Genomic DNA, 24,041 nt, shown 5'->3' with positions numbered 1-24,041 from the left:
GGCTAAGAGAGGACAGAAGGAGATCAGTTCAAGGGAAAAGTCACAACTATGATCTTTCCAGGAAGATCTTCATTACCTGGGTTGGGCAGGATAGAGCTATATCTGCCGCCAAATCAAGGAAATCCATCTTCTTCCCTAATGGTTCAAGCTATAAAAAGGAAAAACAGAAGCAGTGGTGGAGATTAATGGATTTGTTTCCTCTGATGTTCCTTGGCCCCATACCAGGTAAAGTGTTCTTCCAGGAATTTCCAAGTTCTGTGGAGCTGGGCTCCCCACCAAAGTCATTCCAGGTTGTGTCCAGCCCAGAACATCTGGGGTTGGTGAACGTGTTTGTTTTTTTTTAATAAGTGATAACAGTATTTCAATATAATAGGCTTTCTTAGTAATTCCATGTATTTTATTTTATACATTTAAAAACTTCCTTCTGAGAAAAGTTCCACAGGCTTCACCAGACTGACAAAACAGTCCATAGCAAAAAAGGACTAAGAACTACTATATGATATTCAGAGGCAGCTAGGTGGCTCAGTGGATAAAGTACTTACTGGTCCTGGAGTCAGGACGACCTGAATTCAAATCCTGCCTCAGATGCTTCCTAGCTATGTTGCTTACTCCCTGGGCAAGTTACTTAACCTGGAGAAGGAGGAAAACCATTCCAGTATCTTTGCCAAGAAGACCCCAAGGATGGTATTAGCATGCTATGGTCTATGGGGTCACAAAGAGCTGGACATGACTGAACCACCAAATCATAACATATATTGTTCAGCTGTGGTGTCTACCATCAATACTATATTCCCATCTCAGTTCATGAGGCCAGTCTACACATTCTGTCCTCTCTTTACTCCATCTTCTCTAGCTTAACTGGGAAGAAATCCATCTTCTTACTCCTTTTCTCTCTGTCATAATTTGATTGGCCAATTACGTACCTTCTCATTCAAATGAGAGCCCATTCTTATTTACTGTGCATATAATTAAAAATGTTTGAACAGAGAGAAAAATGGTAGGATTTTACATAGCCAAATAAAGAACAACCAATGAATAACTCATGTGTTCAGAGGTACCCATGCATGTCCAAAGGTCTAAGCAGGGGTTCTTCACCTATTTATGTTTCATGAAAATGTGATTCCCTTTGGCAGTCAGTCTGGTGAAGGCTATGGGCCACTACTCAGAATTATGATTTTAAATGCATAAAATACATAAGATTATAAAGGAAACCAATTCTATTGGAGTACAGTAATCAATGTGTGTGTGTGTGTGTGTGTGTGTGTGTGTATTTAAGTTCATGGATGCTAGGTTAAGAACCCCGATCTAGTGGAAAACCCACAGCATGATAGGTATGTCAGTGGTGAACCAATGGAAAGATTGCTGAATCATGAGATTACAGATTTAGAGTCAGAAACTTATCTCAGATGCCATCAAATCAAATTCCCTCATTTTCTAGATAAGGAAACTGAGGCCCAGGGAGGTTAAATGACTTGCCTAAGATCACAGAGGTGTCCCAGTAGCAAAACTGGGACTTCAACTTTAACCTTCTGAAGCCAGAGTCAACACTTTGTCCCCTACACTAAGCTACCACCTCCCACTAGGACAGGGGAGGCACACATATATTGTGATGGGCATTGTTGGAAGAATACCAACATCAGTGAGATCACAGATCCCATAGAATGTTGAAGCACTCTCTAATCACATGATGACAATGAGCTTGGGGATTCTGAAGTTATCATCTCTGTTCTTCCCCTGACTTGTAGTGTGACCCAAGTATCAGCCATTATACCCCTCTGAAAGCCTGGCTCTTTCTTTATCTTCAATGGAAGGGTGAAAATTTAGATGACTCCTTTGCACAGAGCTTTGGGAAAGGCTAGAGATTAATTGTCATAAACTTGTCCATTTTTGGTATAAATGTAAGCATTCTGGTCATTTACCATGTTGTTCCAAAGGGCTCTAGAGAGCTGGGAATGGAATTTCTGACTTGGGTGGATACAGTCTGGGGCAAAGAAGGAGACATCTGGGCTTCCATCCTGATGGGAGAAATTAATTAAATTCCATTCAATTCATTAATTTATCAACATGCAAGAACAACAAAATGCTTTTAGCAATAGATATAGAAGAAGGCTTTTAACAAAATAAAAAAAAACATCCTATTTTTTAAAAAATCACTAGAAGGCATAGGAATAAAAGGAGCTTTTCTTGATATAATAAATGATATCTCTTTAAGACCAAGAGCTGGTCTGATCTGTAATGGGAATAAACTGAAGGCCTTTCCAGTAAGACTGGGTTCCATTACTACCATTATTATTATATCTAGAGATATAAATATTAGTTATAAAAACAAGAAAACAAGATTGAGAGAATAGACATAGGGCAAAGAATAAAGAAAATTATTGCTTTTTTGCAGATGATAAGTTTTACTTAGAGAACCCTAGGTAGTCAACTAAAAAACTAATTGAAACAATCAATATACATAAAGTTGTAGGATATAAAATAAACATATAAATTGTCAGTGTATCTGTATATTACCAACAAAATTCAGCAGGAATCAATAGAGAAAAAAATCCACTTAAAACAATTACAAAAAGTATAAACTAATTGGGAGTCTACCTGCCCAGACACACATAGGAGCTATATAAATACAAAACTCTTTACTCAAATAAAGATAGATCTAAGTAATTGAAAGATATTATTTGTTTATGAGTAGGCTGAGTCAATATAATAAAAATGACAACACTATTTATTTACTCAGTGTTATACCAATTGCCAAAGAATTACTTTATAGAGCTAAAGAAAAAAATCATAGCTGAATTCATTTGAAGAAACTAAAAGATAAGAATTTCAAGAGATACAATAAAAAAAGGGAAAGAAGGGGGCTTAGCATACTGGGTCTCAAACTATACTAAAGAGCAGGGATCATCAAAAGAATTTGGTACTGGTTAAAAATAGTAAGGTTGATCAATTGAACAGGCCGGGCATATAGTAAACAGATGCAAACAAGCACAGTACTCTTTGGTAAACCCCAAATATCCCAGAGTAAGAACTCACTATTGGACAAAAAACTGTCTAGACCAATAGCTGAAACTTTATGCCAAGATAAATTCCAAATGGGTACATGACTTAGAGATGACATCATAAATTAGAGGAGCAAGGGAGAAACTATCTGTTACATCTACAGATGAGGGAAGAGTTCATGAACAATCCTGAAATAGAAAGGATCACAGAAAATAAAATAGACAATTTTGGTTACATAAATTTTTAAAAGTTTTTGTATAAACAAAAGCAATGCAGCTAAAAATAGAAGAGAAACAGGTAAAAAGGTAAAATCTTTGCAGCAAATTCCTCTGATAAAGGTTTCATGTCAAGGATGTATAGGAACTGATTCAAATTTATAAGAATTGGAGCCATCCTCAGTTGATAAATAGTTAAAGAATATGAATGGAGACAGACATTTTTCAAGAAAAAAATTCACACTATCAATATCCATATTTTAAAAATGCTCAAAATCATTAGAGAAATGCAAATTAAAAGAATTCTGAAGTTCCACTTCCAAAGTAAAGAGAAAGGGGAAATAACAAATGTTGGAGGGGCTATGGGAAAACAGTTACTTTAATGCACTGTTAGAAAAGCTGTGAACTACTCCAACTCTTCTGGGAAACAATTTGGAACAATGCCCAAAAAGCTATTACAATGTATATGCTGTATACCCTTTGACCCAGTGATACCACTACTACGTCTTTATTCAAAAAGATTAAAGAAAGAAGAAACATCACATAGGTACAAAAACAATTATAGCAGCTCTTTTTTTTTTTTTTTTGTGGTGGCAAAGAACTGGAAACTGAGGGAGTACCCATCAATGGAGAATAGCTGAAAAAGTTATGGCTTATGTATGTGATGGAAGACTATTGTGCTGTAAGAAATGATGAAGGGCAAGATTTCAGAGAACCCTGGGAAGACTTACATGGACCATTGTAGAATAAAGTGAGCAGAATCAGGCAATTTTTATAAAACCATAGTATTGTAAAGACAAACTTTTTTTGGTTTTTGTTTTTTGCCTTTTTTGGAGGGCAATTGGGGTTAAGTAACTTGCCCAAGGTTACACAGCTAGTTTTTTTTGTGTGTGGGTGTTAAGTGTCTGAGGCTAGAGCTGAACTCACGTCCCCCTGACTCCAGGGCTGGCGCTTTACTCACTGCGCCACCTAGCTGCTCCTAGACAAACAGTTTTGAAGATTTAGGAACTCTGGCAAATGTGATGACCAACCAAGATTCTAGAGCACTCCTGATGAAACATGCTTCCCACGTCCTGACAGAGAGGTGATAGAGTACAGATTGAGGTATATTTCAGAGGGATGTAGCCAGTTGGAGAATTCATTTTACTTGACTATTCATGTTTGTGACAGGTTTTGTTTTTTTGCTTTCTCAATGGGCAAGGAAAGATGGGAGAGAAGGCAGATTTTCATTGACTGAAAAAAAACAATTAACAAGAAATTATCATAAGCACATACTATATATGTGCAAGGGACAGTGAAGGGCACTAAGTATTCTTTGAAAGACACAAATCACCAAAATGTCCCTGACTTCAAGAAGCTTACATTCTGTTAGGTTAGACAACATGCAGATACAAAATAGATAAAGGGTAATTTTACTTGTTTGTTTGTGGGGGAAAGTGGCGCTAATAGCTGAGGGGGGTGGAAATCACGCATGAAGTTTCTATTATGTGTAAAGGCTCTGTGTTAGTCTGGAGAAAAGAGAGATGAATAACACATAGCCCCATCCTGAAGATTATAGTCTAATAAGATAAATTCTATACATAAGGAATAACACAAATAAAGGCATGAGAGGTAAAAACCAAAATGCCTTTAGAATTCCAAGGGAGAAAAATAGGCTTTTCATTGGAAATCTAGTATTTAATTTAAACAAACATTATTTAAGTGCCTACTACATGAAAGCTGCTTGAGATTGAAAGATAAAAAAAGAAAACATGAAACTGTCCCTGCCCTCAAGGAGCTTCCATTCTGCTTACTTTGGACACAGGTGGTGTAATGTAATATTCTGAAGGCTAATGGGGATGGACAAGCAGGCTATTCTCTCTATTTCTCATACATAAGATTTGTGAGTCATCAACCCCTTCACAGATCTGATTTGGTTTAAGATGAAACCATTTGTTCTCTGTTTCTGCTCAAAAAAAAAAAACAAAAAAAAAAAAACAAAAGGGGGCGGCCAGGTAGCACAGTGAGTAAGAGCACTGGCTCCAGTGTCGGGATGACCTGGAGATTGAATCCCAGGCTCAGACACTTAGCTCCCATCCAGAAACACCTGGCCGTGTAACCTTGAGCAAGTTACTTAACCCCAATTGCTTAGGGGCGGTCAGGTGGCTCAGTGAGTAAGAGCACCGGCTCCAGTGTGGAGATGACCTGGATCAAATGCGGGCTCAGATACTCAGCACCACACCCAGAAATAATTGGCCGTGTAACCTTGAGCAAGTTACTTAACCCTGATTGCTTTAAAAAAAAAAAAAGAGGGAATCATTAAAAAGCCCTAAGGTTTGACAGCCTCAAGTGACCTTCTTAAGCCTCAGGTGACCTGTCCTCCTCTTTTTTTCCTTTAATTTCCCATTTAAAATCCAGGAAAAACAATTCATAATTTATTAGACACATACATATAATATCCTACCCTACGGCACAAATGAGGGAAAAAACTGTTCAGTTCTCTTTGAAAAAGCAAGGCAATGTTGGTTGCTGCCTTTGGGAGCCAATCAGAAGAGACATATTATGGCCTTAGGTTAATTGTCCCCTGGTGACCTCAGGTTGGGATAAATGGAGGCTTTGGCCCAAAGGCCAGGCCCAAGCAGAGCTGTTTTCTATGCCCCATGCCCATTCTCTCTCACTAGTTTCAAGGACTTGATCATATAAAGCAGTCAGTATCACTCATTCCTCCTTCCCACCACCCACCAACGAAGAATGGGTGTAGAAGGGGGGAGGGGGGAGAGGAAGGCTTCAGGGCACTTTCAGATCTCTCTCACCTTCTGTTTTTCAGTTGTGAAAACACAAGAGTTGCTCCTTTACAACTGAGGGCCTCCTTTTTCCCATTTCCTCTAAGGAGTGCAGGCTATCATTGACCTTGAGAAAGTAACTTCAACTCATTTGAACTTTGAGCACTGCGCTCCAAACTGGGGATACTGACACCAACCCGAAATGAAAAACAATATGGCCCTTGCCTTCAAGAAGTTCATGTTTGTCAGGGAGACAGAATTAAGTAGGAGAGGGGCAGCGGAGAGGTCTAGGCAAAATGCTCTGGCAAAATAGAAGAGGAAAGAGAGATGGGGTTGCCGGTGGGGAATATCAGAATCTCAGAGCTGTTTAGGGCCTCAGAAGCCACCTAGTCCAACTGTACTTAAACACAAATGCCCTTTACAATATTCCCAACAAGTAAATATTTAACTTTTGTTTGAAACCTTCAGTGAGTTGGAGCCCACAACCTCTGGGACAGCCCATTCTAACTCCTTGACAGCTGGACTTAAGAAGATTTTTTTCTTATGTGAAACCTTTATTTGACACTTTGCACCTTCTACCCTTTGCTCTCTGGGGCCAGGCAGAACACGTCTACACCCTCGTTCACTGGACAGCCCTTTAAATACTCACTTATTGTGACCACCCAGAGGAATGCTGGGAACTATTTAACAACTGACTCTTCAAAAAAAATGTACCAACACACTTTAATGTTTAATCTGCATTATTAAGATTTTTTTCATCTCTTCAACCACTTTGTTGATTGAAGACAATAATGTCCTGATAAATCAAGCCCTGATTTGTAGCAATTTCTTAAGGGAAAATGCTCACACTAAAAATTTAACAACAATCTCTCCTGAGCTGTCTCCAGTCCACTTCTGCCATGTCTCTTCATTTTTGCACCCTAGCAAGTCTTCTTTTTTTTCTTTTTAGAGGTATCTAGTTGGTGAAATAGATAGTGGGCTGAACCTTGAGTCAGGAAGACCAGAGTTCACATCCTGCCTCAGATACTTACTAGCTGTATGACTTTGGGCAAGTCATTTGACCTCTCTAAACCTTAGTTTCCTCATCTGTAAAAGAGGTTATCTGAAAAAATGAGATAATATTAGTTTTGAGCTTTGCAAGTCTCAAAGTGTTATATAAAAGTTAGCTGTTATTATTCAGGGCCCAGTTCCTTTAACTAATTCTCATGTGATATAAACTCAAGACCTTTCACTGTTCTGGTTGTCTTCCTCTGGATGTCCTCTAGGTTGTCAAAGTGCTTCTTAAAATGTGATACCAGAAGTTAAAATACTCTAGACATGGTCTTACCAGAGCAAAGTATAGCAAGATTATCACTTCTCTAGTCCTTGACACTAATCTTTCAATGTAGCTCATGGCTGTATTAGCTTTTTAAGCCACCTTACAATGCTGTTGACTCAAGATAACTTTGTGGTTCACTAAAACCTCCAGATATTTTCCCTTAGAAAAACTGCTATCTAACTATGCTTCTTTCATCTTATACTTAGGAAGTTGATTTTTTGAACCTAAGTGGAAGACTTTGTATTTATTCCAGGACAAGCTTCATAGAAAAGGTAAACTGGACCTTGAAGAAAGGGAAGTGGAGTTGCTGAAGGCGTATAAAAAGATGAATTCAAGTGCATTTCCCACAGGAAGTTTGCTGGTGAGCAGTAGGGACAAGAGCAGGAGAAGGGGTCATACCGGCTGGAAGGCAAGTGCGGTGTTTTCAAAAAAAGGCTGCAGTGTCACTGTGAAGTCCTCTCTGGTGTCATAGCGGCCTGACTCCACCAAGTCTCGGATGCTGGTCTGGAACAGCGAAAGAGGAACAGCCTGGTCTCAGTGCCCAAGCCAGTATTTTTGGGCAGGAAGGCCCTTCTGGACATCCCACTCCTCAAGCCATCAGCTCTTACAGTCAGAAAGCTACCACCCACTCTCCTTATGCTACTAACCACCCACATCTGGGCAGGTGGTATCATTACTCTCTCAACCTAAGCCTCCTTCCAAATCCTCTATGCCTTTGTTTCCATCCAGCGTTGGGACTTGGTTCAGGAACACTTCCTGGGCAAATTCATTAACTCTTTCAAGGAGAAGTGGAGATAGGTCTGATCGCCCTTTTTATTTATTTATATTTATATTTATTTATTTATATTTACAAAATCCCTGTGGGCAGCATGGAACAATAGAAAGGCACCTGGATTTGAAGTCAGACTACCTAAGTTAGAAGGTGGCTCTGGCACTTTTTTTGTGACCTTGGTCAAGTCCTTTGATTTCTCTGGGCCTCTGTTTCTTCAGTTGTAATATAAGGGGTTTGGACTTAGATGATATCTAATTTCCCTATTAAATCTAAATCTATTATTCTATGAGACTATATAAAATAAGGAGAAGGCCAAATGGATAGCCTTTTCCTACAAAATTGTCATAAGCATCATAAGTTTATGACATCCTAAGATGTCATAAGAGCAGAGGCTTTAGAGTTGGAAGGGCCTTAGAGATGACTTAGTACAGCCTTGGTTTTACAGATAGAGGATTAAAGCCCAGAAGGTTCTCACACAAGCTTACCCAGAGAAACCACATCAGGGCTGAGCTTGCCACAACCTTGACCTTCTGCTCTTCCCTGCTCCATCTCACCTGATGCCTTCTCAGGTGGAGAACCTATTTCTGATGGGTCTTCCTGGGCATTTTATGGGGAACCTACCAGCTGAACCTGCTTAACTCTAGGACTGAAAAGAGCCAGTGATTCGGTGAATATTTTACATGGAAATATTGTAGGAAACTGCAGCTTCAAGGGCAGGTCAATTCAATTCAGTTCAATTTTGACTTAGTATCATTATCTATGATGCTTTGCTCAAGAGGCTGGGTGACAATGAAGCATGACTCAGTGAGTAACTGCCTTGAAGGAGCTTACAATCAAGTAAGAGGTATGTAACACAGACATAAAGCTAGAAAATGATAGGAGAGCATGGGGCTACCTGAGATTCAAGGAGGAAAGGCTTAGATCTGAGGAGGGAGAAGGAAATGTCTATTTTACATAAGCAAGCTGATGTCAGGAGGGTGCTAGGTTGGTGTGCCCTCAAATCCTATCAGCTGGCTCTTTCCCATTCTCTTGGGGGTCCCAATAGGGGTAGTGTTGGTCAGTCGATGGGGAGGACACAAAGTATCTTACGTGGTAGGCCTTGATGACTTCTTTCATTCTGGCCAGCTCTGGAGAGCCTTCTCTGACTGTCAGGAGGCAGTTACATGAAGAGCTGCAATATGGTGGGAGAGAGAGGAGTCACCAAAGGGCCATCTTGGCATCAAAGAAGCCTGGCTTTGGACCAGGGCAAGTGGTTTTGGTTGAACTTGGAGAATGTTTCCTGGATAGGCCCCTTCAGTGCTCCTAGGACATTGACCAGGTCTGGTCGTTACATGACCATATATGTGTCTTAAAAATGTTTTCCTGATGTAAATGATATTAATCACCTTTCTGGCAGCTAAGTAGGCTATTGAATAAAGACTGAAAAAAGGAGAGTCAACAGGTTATAAAAATGGACTATCATTGAAGTAAAAAAATGCATGTTTGAATACTTTTAGGATCATAGATAGTTGTATCAGATCTGACAGGCCACCCTTCATTTCATAAAGGAGGAGACTGAGGCTCAGGCTTGAGTTGTCCAAGGTCATTCAGGTAGGAAGGAAGTAGCAGACCAGGGGTTCAAACCTGGGCCTTCTAACTCAATATCCAGCCTTTTAAAAATGTATTTATTTATTTTTAACATTCATTTTTAAAAACTCAAGTTGCATATTCTCTCTTCTTCCAACCCTTCCCCTGTCCACTGAGAGGGCAAGGATATGATCACCATTATTCATGTGACACCATTATCTAGCACTTTCTACAGCACCATTTCATGCCTGCCCTTCAGGGACTGAGAGGAAACCCATATTAACTGTAGAAAGTGAATGGCATTTGGAGTCAGAGGAACTTTGTGACCTTCAGCTTTTTGCAGTGTCGGTTCTCTCATCAGTAAAGGGAGGGGACATGGCGGCAGTCACTTCCAACTCCCAATCTGTGGTTCATAATTTCATTTGGTGTCAGTGCTCCTGCCTCCCAGACAGGTCACTACCTCTGAACAAAATTAGGAGGTAGTTTTCATGAATTGCCATGGAGGAAAATATAGTCCCCACAGGCCAGCTTTCTGGGAATGGGCTTCTCTGAACCTTGCTAGGCTGGGCCTGGGAAGAGAGTCTGTTTCGAGGCCTGACCTTGGTGCTTTTGTAGCTTAGTTAGAACTGCTAGAGCTTCAGCCCCATCACTACCACAAACCTTTCAGAACTCAGGGTTACCCCCAGACTGTTGGGAGAGAATGTGAATAGAGAAAACATTTTAATAACAATTTAAACCATCCCTTTTTCTCATTAGAACATCTCCTGGGGCTACGCCTCCTACTCATGGAAGGGGCTTGCCCTTGGCATGCCCAGATCCCTTAACGTGGAGGCAATCTGCAACCTGCATTCTCCTACCTTGTGGGTGGGAGTGACCTCCTTTGATTGCCTCTGGAATCAGAACAGTCTACATCCTTAAAATTGGCCAGACTGAGATAGTCTCTCTTTTTCCTGCGATTGCTATGTCCAGAGGGTGAATATCATGGACTGAACTGGGAAGAGGAATAATTTCCATCCCTTTTTGTCCTCACCCTCAGAAATGGACCAGGGGGGTGTTTGTTTCTGTTCTGTGTTATTTGTCCTTCTTGGTTTCAGGTGCTGGACTAGCAGACCAACCGGATTTGTGTTATTGCAGCCAGCCAGTACAGCAGAGAAGCCTAGAGAAGCTAGGGTCCCTGGGATTCAAACCTGGGAGAAGGGGATGGACCTGGAACTTAAACAGTGTTCTATAGGAACAGGCTGAGCTGTTTTTATATTTGTCATTATATCTTTGAAGTAAATATTTCTTTGTAAAAGCTAATCTGTTAGGGATAAAATGGAACTGGGGTGCAGGGGATGCACCCTTACCCTTGGGAATGCCATCACTGGGGACTGATGCCATTGATAAAGGACCTAGACAAGCTCAAATATCCCTAATGGGACCACAGAACCCTGAGGAGAGATATAACACACCTGGCCTTTAGGCAGCAGAACCTAGGGTAGTCAGAGTTACACTAGCAACTTACATTAGTAGAAAACTTTATAATTTACCAATTGTGTTTTACTCACAACAGCCCTATCAGGTAGATACTACATGTATTAACTTCATTTTACTGATAAAAACACTGAGGCTTGGTGAGGTTAGGTGATCCACCCAGAGTCATATTGGTAAGGAGCAGATCTGGTACTTGAACCCAGATCTCCTGAGGCTAAATCCAGCATCTTTTTTTTTATTCAATAATAATAGCAATAATAATTAATGCATAATTTAAATAATGCTTCAAAGTTTATGGGGCAGCCAGGTGGTAAGTGGAAAGTGCAGGACCTCGAGTTAAGAAGACTCATCTTCCTGAGTTCAGATCTGGTCCTAGATACTAGCTGTGTGACCCTGGGCAAGTCACTTAACCCTGTTTGCCTCAGTTTCCTCATCTGTATAATGAGCTGGAGAAGGAAATGGCAAACCATTCCAGTATCTTTGCTAAGAAAACCCCAAATGGGGTCATGAAGAGTCAAAAGCAATTGAAAAAAAAGACTGAATATTACAATTTACAAAGCACATTACAGATTTTTTTTTAGATCTCCTAATAGCCCTGGGAGGTAGGTGCTATTATTATATTCATTTTGTAGTTGAGGAAACTAAGGCAAACAGAGGTTAAGTGACTTGCCCAGGGACACACAGCTAGTACGTATCTGAGGTTGGATTTGAACCTAGGTCTTCCTGACTCCAGGCCCAGTACTCTATCCACTGTGCCAAATATATTTATTTGTATGCATTCTCTTCTGTTAAAATGCAAGCTTAATTTCAGGAGAGAGAAAATAATAACAGCTTGGAAGATAAAGGAAATCTCCACCTAGGTGATACCCAAACTGAGCCTTGAAAGAAATTAGGGATTCTTTTTCATTATTGTTGATTTGGGGGAGCCAATTGGGGTCAAATGACTTGCCCAGTGTTTCACAACTGGGAAGTATCTGAGGCTGGATTTGAACTTGGGTCCTTTAGATTTCCGGAGCGAGCTCCTTTGATTGTCTCTGAAGTCAGAACAGTCTACATCCTTAAAACTGGCCAGACTGAGATAGTCTGGTCCTGGAAGAAGAGATTATTTCACTTTTTTGCTCTTGTATCCCTAATACCTGGCATATAGTAGGTGCTTAATAAAGACTTATAGGTAGATTGATTAGTTAATTGGATACTCACAAGGATGGAAAGAGGTAGAGACAACTTTATTAAGCTGGGAAAATTTGGCCAGGGGAAAAAAGGCCCAACAATTCACTGGCAGGACGCATCCAGATTTGTCACCTGCGGTATTTAACATGCATGTAGTACGCTTGCTATTGCTGCTCTGGAATACTGTTATGTGCTGCTATTCTGTATGACTACTACTGTTCCCACTTGTTTGTTTTTTATTTTTTTGAAGGGGGCAGGCAGGGCAATCAGGGTTAAGTGACTTGCCCAAGGTCACACAGCTAGTTAAGTGTTAAGTGTCTGAGGCCACATTTGAATTCAGGTCCTCCTGACTCCAGGGCTTGTGCTCTATTCACTGCACCACCTAGCTGTGACCCCACTCCCTCTTGTTTAATAACTTCATTCCCAAAGTATTCAGGACAATCTTTTGTTCACTAAAACCCATCTCTCATTTCCAGGCCTTAGCAGAAGCCATGAATTCCCATGCCAGGAATTCACTCCCTCCTTTGCTCTCCTTAGAATTCATAGTTTCCTTCAAAGCTCAGCTCACATGCCACAACCTCTCCCTGTTCTCCCTAGTTTTTTGGGCCCTCTCCCTTTTCAATTAATCATGTATATGCGTATTTCTATGCCTATGGTAGTCCCTCAGGGGAAGGGACTGGTTTTCATTCTCTCTTTGTATTCCTACCTACCTACCAGATGTTCAGACATTTCAGTTGTCTGATACTATATAACCCCATTTTAGGTTTTTTTGTTTGTTTTGGAGGTTTTTTTTTGGCAAAGATACTGGAGTGGTTTGCCATTTCCTTCTCCACCTTATTTTATAGATGAGGAAACTGAGGCAAAGTAAGTGACTCACCCAGGGTCACTCAGCTAATAAGTGCTGGAGGCCAGATTTGAACTCATGAAGATGAACTCCTGAATCAGAGCTCAGTGCTCTATCCACTGAGCCATCTAACTGTTGCCTGGCTGGATTTCTCCTTTCAAAATCATCTTTCACTTTAGACTTTCCCACACAGACATGGATGTCCCCCACCTTGCATCTTGTGGGTGCATAATCTGTGCCAGGGCCCACACATCAGTGAGAAAGGAGTAGGGCCAGGCACAAAGCAGAATAGTCAGTTCCAGGAGATGGAAACTTCCTCTAAACATCTGGTTTCCAAAAAAAGAATGGAGCATGATGTGAAGAACCAGATGGGCCAACAGCTGGATGCCAGCAACCCCCATGAACCAGACCAGCAGATACAATTCTGCTGCCAGCCCTCTGCTTACCTTGCCTGCAGTATTGGACACTTATCTTGGTTGCCCAAGGACACCTCCCGCAGGATGAGGGGGTTCATAAAGTCCACAAGGTTGACCAAGGCCCTGGGTACCTAAATATAAGGATATAGCTGAAAGATGAGCCGCAAGTGCTTCAAATTCCTAGTAACCACATCTCCCATCGATAGAGTTATTTTAATTTTACAGAGTGTTTTTCTTACCACACTGGCAGTAGATTGTGCAAGTATTGTTATAATACCCATTCTACAGAAAGGGTAAGCTGAAACTTACCTTTAGCAGAGAGATAAAGTGACTTGCCCAGGGTCCCACAGCTAGCAAGCATTGGAGCTGAGACGTGAAGTCACATACTCTGTGAAATCCATACTCGGACTCTGAGGTCAGGACTACAAAACACTCTTTCTTACTTAATAGCCCAAACATAGAGTCTGCAATAGGGTTCTTTAAGACATGGGTTCATATCTGGACTTGGATTCCATTTAATAGTTGTATGTGACCCTTAGAAAGACACTAAACTTGGCCTCAGTTTGCTTGTCTGTAAAGTGGGGACCATAAGATCTGTTGTTCTTACCTCATTGAGTTTATGTGAGAATGAAAAGAGATAACATACTTTGCTAATCTTAGAACATGATATAAAGGTAAGTTATTATTTTGTTGTTATCAGAGCAGTGGGAATACTAGGGAAACACCCTATATTCCACTGACTGTTGAGTATAGGAAATAGCAAATTCTTAAGTTTGGCTGAAATGAGTAGCATGTAGGGAATAGGAATGGGAAATCAGTCTGGAAGGATAATAGTAACTAGCATTTACACATCACTGTAAGGTGTACAAAGTACATTATATATGTTATCTCATTTATCTTCACAACCCTGTGAGACAGGTGCTATTGTGATCCCCATTTTACAGATAGGGAAAATGAGTCTGAGAGCCATTGAGTGACTTGCCCACTATCACACTGCTAGAAAATGTGAGACGCTGTATTCAAACTCAAGTGTTCCTCACTCCAAGTCTAGCACTGTATCCAATGTTTCCGGGGACATGGGCATTTAAAAATTATCCGGGAGGCAATAGGGATTTTCTTGAGCAAGAGAGTGACGTGGTCAGATCCTTGAGTCTGGAGATAAGAGGAATCTCGTCCACCTCCTACCCAAAGACTAACCTCACAAAGCTTGAAGGTGCTGGTCAGAACTAGATCCATTCCAAATTAGGCTGCACAGCTGGGGCCCCATTGAACATTCATTTAATTGCTTCAACCAAGGAGCCGAAAGTTCCTTGACAGCTTGACTTCTGGTCGTCAGTGGGTCAAAAGTCCTAAAGCAGTTTTCTCACAACCACATTGCAAAGCATGTTATATATTATTACTCTTGCTTAATATCAAGGGCAATTAAGCCTAAGAGAGATGGAGGGGCTTCACATGGACATTCAGCTGGCATGGGATCCTTCTCATTCCAAGGCCAAACTAATGGCCTCCAAGAGAAATCTGAGCTGAGGGCTCCATTTTCGGGTTTGGAGGCAGAGTGGGGATTTTTTAGGGATTTCTTGCAGTTTGACATGCATGGCGGGCACTGGGGATACAGACTCAGCCTGATGCTCAAGAAGCCAGATGAGTACAGATGGAGTAGGGCCGAAAGGTCAGCTGCAGTAGGACACCCCATCCCGGTAGTTGTTGTGTCTGACTCTTTGTGACCCTATGGACCCTTCTCTCAAGGGTCGGGATGCCAGGCCCTTCTCTCCTTCCCTATCTCTCAAAGTCTGTCCAAGCTCATGTTCATTATTTCCATGACACTGTCTCTCCATCTCATCCTCAGCTCCTTTTGCCTATAATCTTTCCCAGCATCAGGGGCTTTTCCAATAAGCCCTATCTTCTCATTATGCAGTCAAAGTATTCAGCTTTAGCTTCAGTTTTGACCTTCCAGTGAATAGCATGAATTAATTTCTTTAAGTATTGGCTGATTAGATCTCCTTGCTGTCCAAGGAACTCTCAAAAGTTTTCCCCAGGGGCAGCTAGGTGGTACAGTGAATAGAGCACCGGCCCTGGAGTCAGGAGGACCTGCGTTCAAATCCGGCCTTAGACACTTAACACTAGCCGTGTGACCTTGGGCAAGTCACTTAACCCCAATTGCCCTACCTTCCCCCCTCCAAAAAAAAACCTTTTCCCCAGCACCACAATTCAAAAGCATCAATTCTATAGCACTCAGCTTTCCTTATATCCAACTCTCACAGCCATCCATTGCTACTGGAAAAACCATAGCTTTGATTCTTTGTTGACAAGGTGATGGGGCCAGATGCCATAATCTTGGTTTTTTCCTCTTCCACCCTGTTGGGCCAAATCGGCTTTCGTTCTTGATGCTCTATCTCCCATCTCTGTGCTTTTGCACTGATTGTTGCCCTGTGCCTTGAACGCCCTCCCTACTTACCTCCATCTCACAGAGCCCCTCTCTGTCTTTTAGATGCAGCTCAGGCATCAGATTCTGTACAAAGCCTTTCTTGATACAGTCAATTGCTAGTGTCTTCCCTCCTAAACTACTTTGTACTTAACTACTTTGTGTGCATCTGGGGCTTTTTGTACACACACATTCATATACACACATACAAATATATACACATACACACAAAAGCTTTATATCTGTGGTGCTGCCAATGTTTCTATATAGTCTTGTCTCCACAATAGAATGCAAGCTTTTTGTGAATAGGGAACCTTTCAGTTTTCATATTTGTGTCCCCAGTGCCTGGCACGTAGTAAACATTTAAACACTTGCTAATTGAGTGATTTCTTCGTATCAGCTTTCAGAATACATGAATATTTTTTTTTCTCTTACACAACCTGCAGTCTCTGAGCACCAGGGTTCCAAAGGAAAGTAGGAAATACATAGGGCTATGAACCCCAGTGAGCTGCATGTGAACCCCAGCCCTCTGTTATCTTCCCCTGGTATATTAGAACATAAGGAAAGTTGAGTTCTCCTCCCTGATGCATGAATTCCTCTCATTGAGAGGAGGTAATTGAACCCACCTCTTTGTGCATGAAGTCCAAGGCATCTCGGAGGTGAGCAGAAAATTTGGTGGCTGAATATAAATTCTGGCAAAAGAAAAGAGGGAAAGAAGATGGTTAGGGTAAGAGGATGTGAGAGATGATCCTGTCTTCACTCATTACTCTGGAACTAAAACCTTACTCTCTACTCCCATCTCTGACTATAGCAAGATGATCATGCTTTATTTCCAGCTGGGTCTGAAAGTATAAGAATATAGTATTTCTAGCCAGAAGGGACCTCAGAGTTCAAACTTCTCATTTTGATGAGGTTCTACAAAGTAGAAGGATTTGCCCAACACAAAAAATAATGACGAGATTTGATCCTATATCCTCTGATCTCAAATTGGGTGCTCTTTTCCTCTATACCAGAGACAAGACCCCTTGACGGACATGCCTTAAAAAAAAAAAAACAAAAATGGGGGTATCCCAATAGGTTGCTAAATGGCCTTGAAAGAATGTTGAGGAAAAGAAAGAGGCAGGTTCTCTTTACTGAAGTCTACAGTTACAACTCACAGTTTTAGTTTACATTTATAAATTCCCCCTGGTGACCAAAAAATACTTTAGGGATAACCCTCAGATAGTCATTGCAAACAGAACACTTTGAAAATGTTAAAAGTCCTATAGACTTGTGTCTTTTCATCGTTGCTACTGTCTCCTTTGATACTGGTGGCAATAATTGGAGGGACAGAAAGCAAAGAAGAGTTGTTGTCATTTAACAGATAAGGAAACAGAGGCTCAGAGAGGCTAAACAATTTTCCCAGGATCACACAACTTCCAGGAATTCAGACCTTAATTTTCCAAACCTCCCAAGTCCAGTGCTGTTTCCAATATACCCTGAGTTCTTCCTTTTCTGTGGATCCATAACTGAAGTATATCAGCACCTAGATAGGGGTATGAGCAAGGGCCCTTTACTTGCTCTCTTATTGCAGTCTTAGGATGCTCTGGGATTTAAGGCTGCATGGTGAAGTGCCAAGAGTCTTGGATTTAGAGTTGAAGGACATTGGTTTGGATCCTGCCTCTGCTATGAACTAACTACCGGTAGTACTCAGACAGATTCACCTCTCTGTGCTTTGGTTTCCTCAAAGTCTGTAAAATGTTGGGACTAGATTAGATAACCAGTAGATTCCTTGGCAGCTCTAGATCAGTGATAATGGGATCTTTACAGTCCTTTCCTATGGTAAGTTCTATGACTTTATGATGGTTTATTCTTTCAGGGAATGGGGTCAAATACAAACTCCACTGTGTGGCATTAAAGGCCCTTCACAACCTGGGCTCATCCTATCTTTCTGCCTTTATTATACATTCTTCTTCTGCATGTGCTCTACATTTCAGCCAAACTAGACTTCTTGTTCTATCTCCTGTCTCCATGATTTTGTACAGTTAGTCTCAAAGCCTAGAATACACCCCCTCCTCATCTTCATTTCTTGGAATTTCTAAAAGCTCAACATCACTTCCTGTGTGAGACCTTTCTTGATTCCTCATCAAATTACCTTCTATTTATGTATTTATTTTCTATGTGTGCATAGCTCCTCTATTAGAACATAAGCTCCTTGAGAGCAGGACTGTTTCTTTTTTGTCTTTGTATTTCCAGTGCCTGGCACAATGCCTTGAACATAGTATACTTAATAAATACTTGTTGATTTATTGAAACAGTCAACATGCTTGGTGTAGGAAAATAGTAAGTACACAGATAATAAACAATACAAAATCAATGCAAGGTAATTTCCAAAGTGGGTACTGGCAACTAAGAGGATCAGGCTAAGCCTGCCTAAGAAGAGGCACTTGAGCTGAGCCTTGAAATGAGACACCTGAGGCCAGGGCTACAGCGAGGGGTAAGGTAGAAAAGTGAGAGTATGTGTGAGTGAATGTGTGTAGTCAGGCAGTGATGGCTTGGGTTCTAGGGAATTGAAAGCCCAGGCCAGAGAAACCCCTAGTGCTGCTACTTACTGAGTCAGTACAGTAGTCACAAAGGTCAGTAGTCCCGATGAGCACAGTGACCACCTTCCAGTCTCTCGGGAAATCAATTCTCTGGATGGAGGAAGGAGAATGCAAAACATATCATTCCATTACACTTTTCTATCTCTGATAAGAGAAGCAGGGTACCTCAAGGAGTCCACTGGGTCAACTGGGACTGTCTAGGCTCTCCCCTTAGAATGTAAGCTCCCTGAGGGTAGGGACTATCTTCATTTTTATCTTTATTGTATTCTCATTCCTTAGCAGAGGGCCTGACTCATAATAGGTACTTACTAAATGCTTCTAGACATCTTTGCAAAACAGCACCAAACACAAAGATGCCACTCTATATATCTTTGTTGTATTAAGGCATAGAATTGGAGTTCTGAAAAGGATCACAGCTGTCATCTAGCCCTCGTAGGAAACCTTTCTTCAACAAGTTTCTTAATCTCCATGGGTCCCAGTTTCCTTATTTATAACTGAGTAGGTTAGTCTGGATGTCCCCTGAAGTTCCCTTCTTACTCTAGAGCTATGGGCAGCCCCAGCAGATGCTAATTCATATTCTGCTCATATGTTTCTAGTGTGAGACAATCATTCATTTTTAAGGCAGCTCATTTCTCCCCTCCTCTTATTTGGATGTATTGAATTTAGGAACTTTAGTTTTTGTTTCCTCATAAACCAGTCTAACTCTAACTTACCTGGTCATCTTTCATCTTCTGCACCAGGGTCTGGACTTGCTTTATAAGTCCCCTGTGGAGCAAAAGACAATTGTTCCTTCTGATAATGGGGAGAAAGCAGACTCATCTTCTTGGCCTCTCAAAGTCACTACAGTGGAGATCTCACTGGGATTATCTCCCTTGGCAGGCAGAAGGCAGAAAACATGAGACTGAGAGGTGAACGCCACTTGCCTCCTCGGTTCATGTGGTAGCAGGAATAAGACTCAGGCCTCCTAAGTCTAGTCTCAGACTAGGTCATGTCACTTTTGAAAGACTGAGTTTAGGTAGATAAATGGGTCAACAATTCTAAACTCTTTTTGGGGAATGGACCATGGTAGAGTCCAGAAGGAGGAATTCAAATCCAGATTTTCTGATTCCCAATCCAGCGCTCTCTCCACCCTACGCTGCTCTTTGTTCAAGTCAATCTACTAAAAATAGCAACCCCAACTTTGCTGTTTGCTATCTATGTTGAGTAACTGTGTGATACATTTGTGAGCAATACATATAACTTTGTGGAATATACATCCAATCTCTCTGTGCCTCAGTGTCCTCATCTATAAAATAAAGGCTTTAGACTACATGAGCACCCAGAATCTCAGCCCTGGAAGGGACTTCTGAAGCTTCATAGATTTGGAGTTGGAAGGGACCTCAGAGGTCACCTAGTCCAACTTTTTCATTTTACAGATGAGGAAACTGAGGCCCAGAGAAGCTAAGTAAATTGTCAAAGGTCTTATGGATGGTAGAACCAAGATTTGTATCCAAGCTGTCCTGAATAAATATCTCCCTTCCACACACCTGACAAGAAATCATTCAGACTATGTTTTAAGAACATCCAGGGAGGGGGGGACCTTTCTATCTCCTAAGGTGGCTCATTCTACTTTGGGATAGTTCCAATTATTTGCAAGATTTTTGCTTATAGTGAGCCTAAATTTACCTCTTTGCAGCTTCTACCCATTACTCCTCAGGTGCCATCTAATTCTAGATCCCACAGTCCTGTTTTGCCACTAACAAGGCTCTGAAGGAGAAGGGATACCTTCAGCATCATTATGCCATGCTCATTGGATGAATTCTTTTTGTAGTTCAACTCAGTGGAGAATTTTTTTCTATAGCTGATTAACTCAGACAACTAGAGAATAGGGCCATTTTGGTCCCTGAGAATCCTCTGGGACACGAGGTAAGAAGATGCAAGGCGAAAGGCCACTGGATTTAGATTCTGAGCATGGTCAGTCCTTGCATGGTTTTGCTAACTCAAATTGATTCCATGGACTTAGACTCTGGTCTTGGCTGGGTTGTCTTGAAAATAGATTTGTTGGAAGTGAGGTCTGGCAAGAGAGTGATTAGAGCCTATTAAGGGGGAAGTTATTTAAACCCTATTGCCCTACCTATGTGGGACAATGATAAAAGGACAGGATTGCTATTATTATCAGAAAGAGGTTTCTATGATGAGACATTCCATGTCCCCTCTCACCCTTCCCCCAATGCCATACTCAGCCTTGGCTCCTGGGACCGCCTGATTGAGGAAGGCGTTGGCATCATCAGCATTCCCCACGCCCAGTGCGAAGCCTGTTAGGTTCCTATTAAACTTTCGGAGGATATCTGGTAGGGGGAGGGGGAGTAAAAAGCAAACAACTCTCAACTGGGGAAGCTACAAGATCAGAATGAACACCCCCTTCCCAAACTGAGCTTTATTTTTAGCCCCATGTCCCAGCGCAGCAATGCATGAAAGGCAAGGAAGATAAAGCGTCCGCCAGGTCTGCCAGGACCGGAAGCCATCAGCTGAGAAAGACTGACTCCAAGGACTGGCTCCCCCAGGGGGAGGTATGGATAGCACTAGTGTTCCAGCTATGGAGGTGTAAACTCTATCAGTCTAAACAGTGATTGACCAGGTTCTGGAGATAAATAGAAAGAGATCATTCTTCCTCCCCTTTAAAGGCGTTCAAGCAGGAGTCACATTGTGCATTTCTTGGCTAGGATTTGCTCTCAGGATGCCTTATTTGGGAGAGCCCACATTCAGATCTCAGGATAGACCCAAGGGTCAAGTCTTTACTTACTAGGCAAGGTAGTCACACTTTCAAGTGAGGCGTCACCTCCTGCACTGCAACCAGAGAAAGAAATATTGTCAATATTGTGCTATAAGAAATGAGGAGATGGGGGCGGCTAGGTGGCCCAGTGAATAGAGTACCAGCCCAGGAGTCAGGAGGTCCTGAGTTCAAATACGGCCTCAGGCACTTAACACAAAAACTTAGGCAAGTCATTTAACCCCAATTGCCATCCAAAAAAAAAAAAGAGATGAGGAGATGGACTTCATAACAACCTGGAGAGACTTATATAAAGTGATGCTGAGTGAGGAGAGCAGAACCAGGAGAACTTGGTACACAATTACAGACACATCGTATCTGTGATGACTAACTTTGATAGACCGGGCTCCTCTCAGCAATGCAAGGTTAGAAGACAACTCGCAAAGACTCATGATGGAAAGGGATATATATCCACATCCAGAAAAAGAACTACAGTCTGAATGCAGGTTGAAGCAAACTTCTTGCTCTCTCTCGTGTTTTGTTTTTTATTTTTTCATTCCTTCTTTGTAGTTGTTCACTCCATTGGTTATAATCCTTCTTTACAACTTGACTAATGTTTAATGTGAAGGTATTTGTAGAAGCTATATTGGATGGCATGCTTCCATGGGTGGGGGGGAGGAAGGATAGGAAGGGGGAGAAAATTTGGAACTCAAGGGATAGTGGAACTGAATGTTGTAAACTAAAAGTAAATAAGTAATTAAAAAAAAAGAAATACTGTCAAAACATGCATTTCCTTACTAAATTCTATGCTGCTTGGTGGCAGGAACTATGTCTTATTCATCTTTGCATGTCCCCTCCCTAACCCCATCCTCTCCACCTCAATGCCTAGCATATAATAGGAGCTTAAAAAACATTTGTTGAATTTCCTTTCTCAAAAAGCAGTAAGTAACTCAATCCAAAGGACTCTTCTTGGTGTCCAGATGAATCCTGAAACACCCTATCTGGTGGTAGCTAGGTGGTAAAGTGAGAGGGTTGGACACAGACTCAGGAAGATCGCAATTCCAATACTTCCTCCGACACTTACTAGCAATGTGACTTTGGGCGTGTCACTTAAACTTTTTTAAACTCTCAATCAATAAACATTTATTAAATGTCCACTATATGTCAGGCACTGACAAAACCAGTAGGGATAGAGAAAGAGGCAACAGACTCAATAACAATAGCAGCAATACTATTTCATTATTGTTTAGGTATCCTAATCATCACTACATTCATGGAATCTTTCTTATTTCAAGGATAGCCCTTCAACCAGATGCTCTGCTTCTCGTGTGACATCAAAGGGCACTGGGCATACAAAGAGGAATCCAAAGGAGACCTTACACTCAAGGAGCAGGATCGAGTCCTAGAACTGAAACTTAATTAAAATTGTCTCTTGCCTGGCACATAATGGATACACAATATTATACAAGAGATACATCTTAAATGATTAAGGTTTAAGCTTAAATTTCCCTTCCTGTATTTAAAATTACACAAGGTCAAGGAGAATAAAGAGGGATAGAAATGCCTTCTTTTTCATTACATTCCCACATTTACAAAGTACCATTTTTCACACATATACAAATAGCTCCTGTCCTTAACCCCAAGAAGATGCTTCTAATTCCCCAGCTTTTGAGAAAATCAGGGACAATGTTCTGTGCTTATGACTCTTTCTCTCCGCACCTCCACATGTTTGTTTTCTCCCAGCTTTAAAACAGAAGCCAGAAAAAAGAAAAAACAAGCCAGACTTTGAGCAGAGGCTCCTTAGAGGCACCAAGATCCTGCTCAGAGGCTCTAAGATCTATCATGTCCACAGCTGCTCCTTCCATTAAGGAACCTTTTGAACAGAGCCGGCTGCCCTTTGTGAAAAGCCAGAACAAGGGTTAAACCCTTGTACAGAGGCATCAGCTGCTCGAAAGAATGAGCCAATGAGCTTTCACTCTTTCCTCCCTGCTGAGAGACCTCCCTTCTTGCTGTCTGTAATCCAAACCAACAAGAATTTATGAAGCATTTACTAGGTGTTAAGGCACTGGGGATACAAAGGCCTCATTCTTTACTGAGAAAATAGAGGGTATTTGCAATGAGATCTCTTGCCTCTCCTTTACATCTCAAACCTCCTTCCTTCCCCTCATTCCCTAGTCTTTCTCCATTTGCTTGAGTTTCTGAAGAGGTGACCCTTCTCTTCTCATTGCTCCCACAACCACCCACCCCTTTCCCCTTTCTTCTTTTTAATTTTCTGCCTCACTTTAAATCAACTGGCTTCTCCTTGCTTCCCATTTCACCCTTGCAAACAACTCTTTTCTTTACCTTACCTCCCCTCAAACTATCATTCTCTTTTCTGTTCTCCAAATGATAGCTAAATTCTAGGGGAAAAAAAAGCTATCTACTGAGCTTGCCTGCACTTCCTCTCCTATCACTTCTTAAACATTTGCAATTTGATCTCTGACCAAATCTTTCAAGTGACACTGCCCTCTTCAAAGTTATCATAATTCTATTTCTTCTACATCTCTCCCATCAATCCCTTTCTCCTCTCACACAGCCGTAACTTCAGTTCAGTGTCATCATTTCCTGCCTGTCCTATCGCAATGGCCTTCTCATCAGTCTCCCTCCCTCCAATCTTTCCCTTCTCTAATTCATCCTCTATAAAACTACCCAGGTTATTGCTCTAAAACTCAGGTCTGACCAAATTATTCCCCTGCTCAGAAAGTTCCAGTGG

At 41.4% G+C, this 24,041-nt stretch overlaps 1 protein-coding gene across 1 annotated transcript in view; it reads right to left on the bottom strand.

The window, feature by feature from the left end:
* Positions 1-24,041, bottom strand: part of PLB1 (phospholipase B1) — a 223,176-nt gene that overhangs the window by 66,549 nt on the left and 132,586 nt on the right. Inside the window, exons 36-45 of the mRNA XM_069071811.1 lie at positions 21,323-21,366; positions 20,759-20,867; positions 19,254-19,305; positions 18,550-18,630; positions 16,585-16,650; positions 13,567-13,667; positions 9,157-9,238; positions 7,695-7,799; positions 1,920-2,015; positions 77-148 (exon numbers count right to left, since the gene is read on the bottom strand). Coding sequence (XP_068927912.1) covers positions 77-148; positions 1,920-2,015; positions 7,695-7,799; positions 9,157-9,238; positions 13,567-13,667; positions 16,585-16,650; positions 18,550-18,630; positions 19,254-19,305; positions 20,759-20,867; positions 21,323-21,366 — 808 coding nt within the window. The remainder of the gene's footprint in view (positions 1-76; positions 149-1,919; positions 2,016-7,694; positions 7,800-9,156; positions 9,239-13,566; positions 13,668-16,584; positions 16,651-18,549; positions 18,631-19,253; positions 19,306-20,758; positions 20,868-21,322; positions 21,367-24,041) is intronic.

Source organism: Petaurus breviceps, unplaced genomic scaffold, assembly GCF_028583685.1.
Source record: "Petaurus breviceps papuanus isolate PSGF00001 unplaced genomic scaffold, PetGlider_PUasm1.0 90845, whole genome shotgun sequence".
In the NCBI taxonomy this organism is placed as follows: Eukaryota; Metazoa; Chordata; class Mammalia; order Diprotodontia; family Petauridae; genus Petaurus; species Petaurus breviceps.
This window is presented reverse-complemented; position numbering and strand designations above follow the sequence as displayed.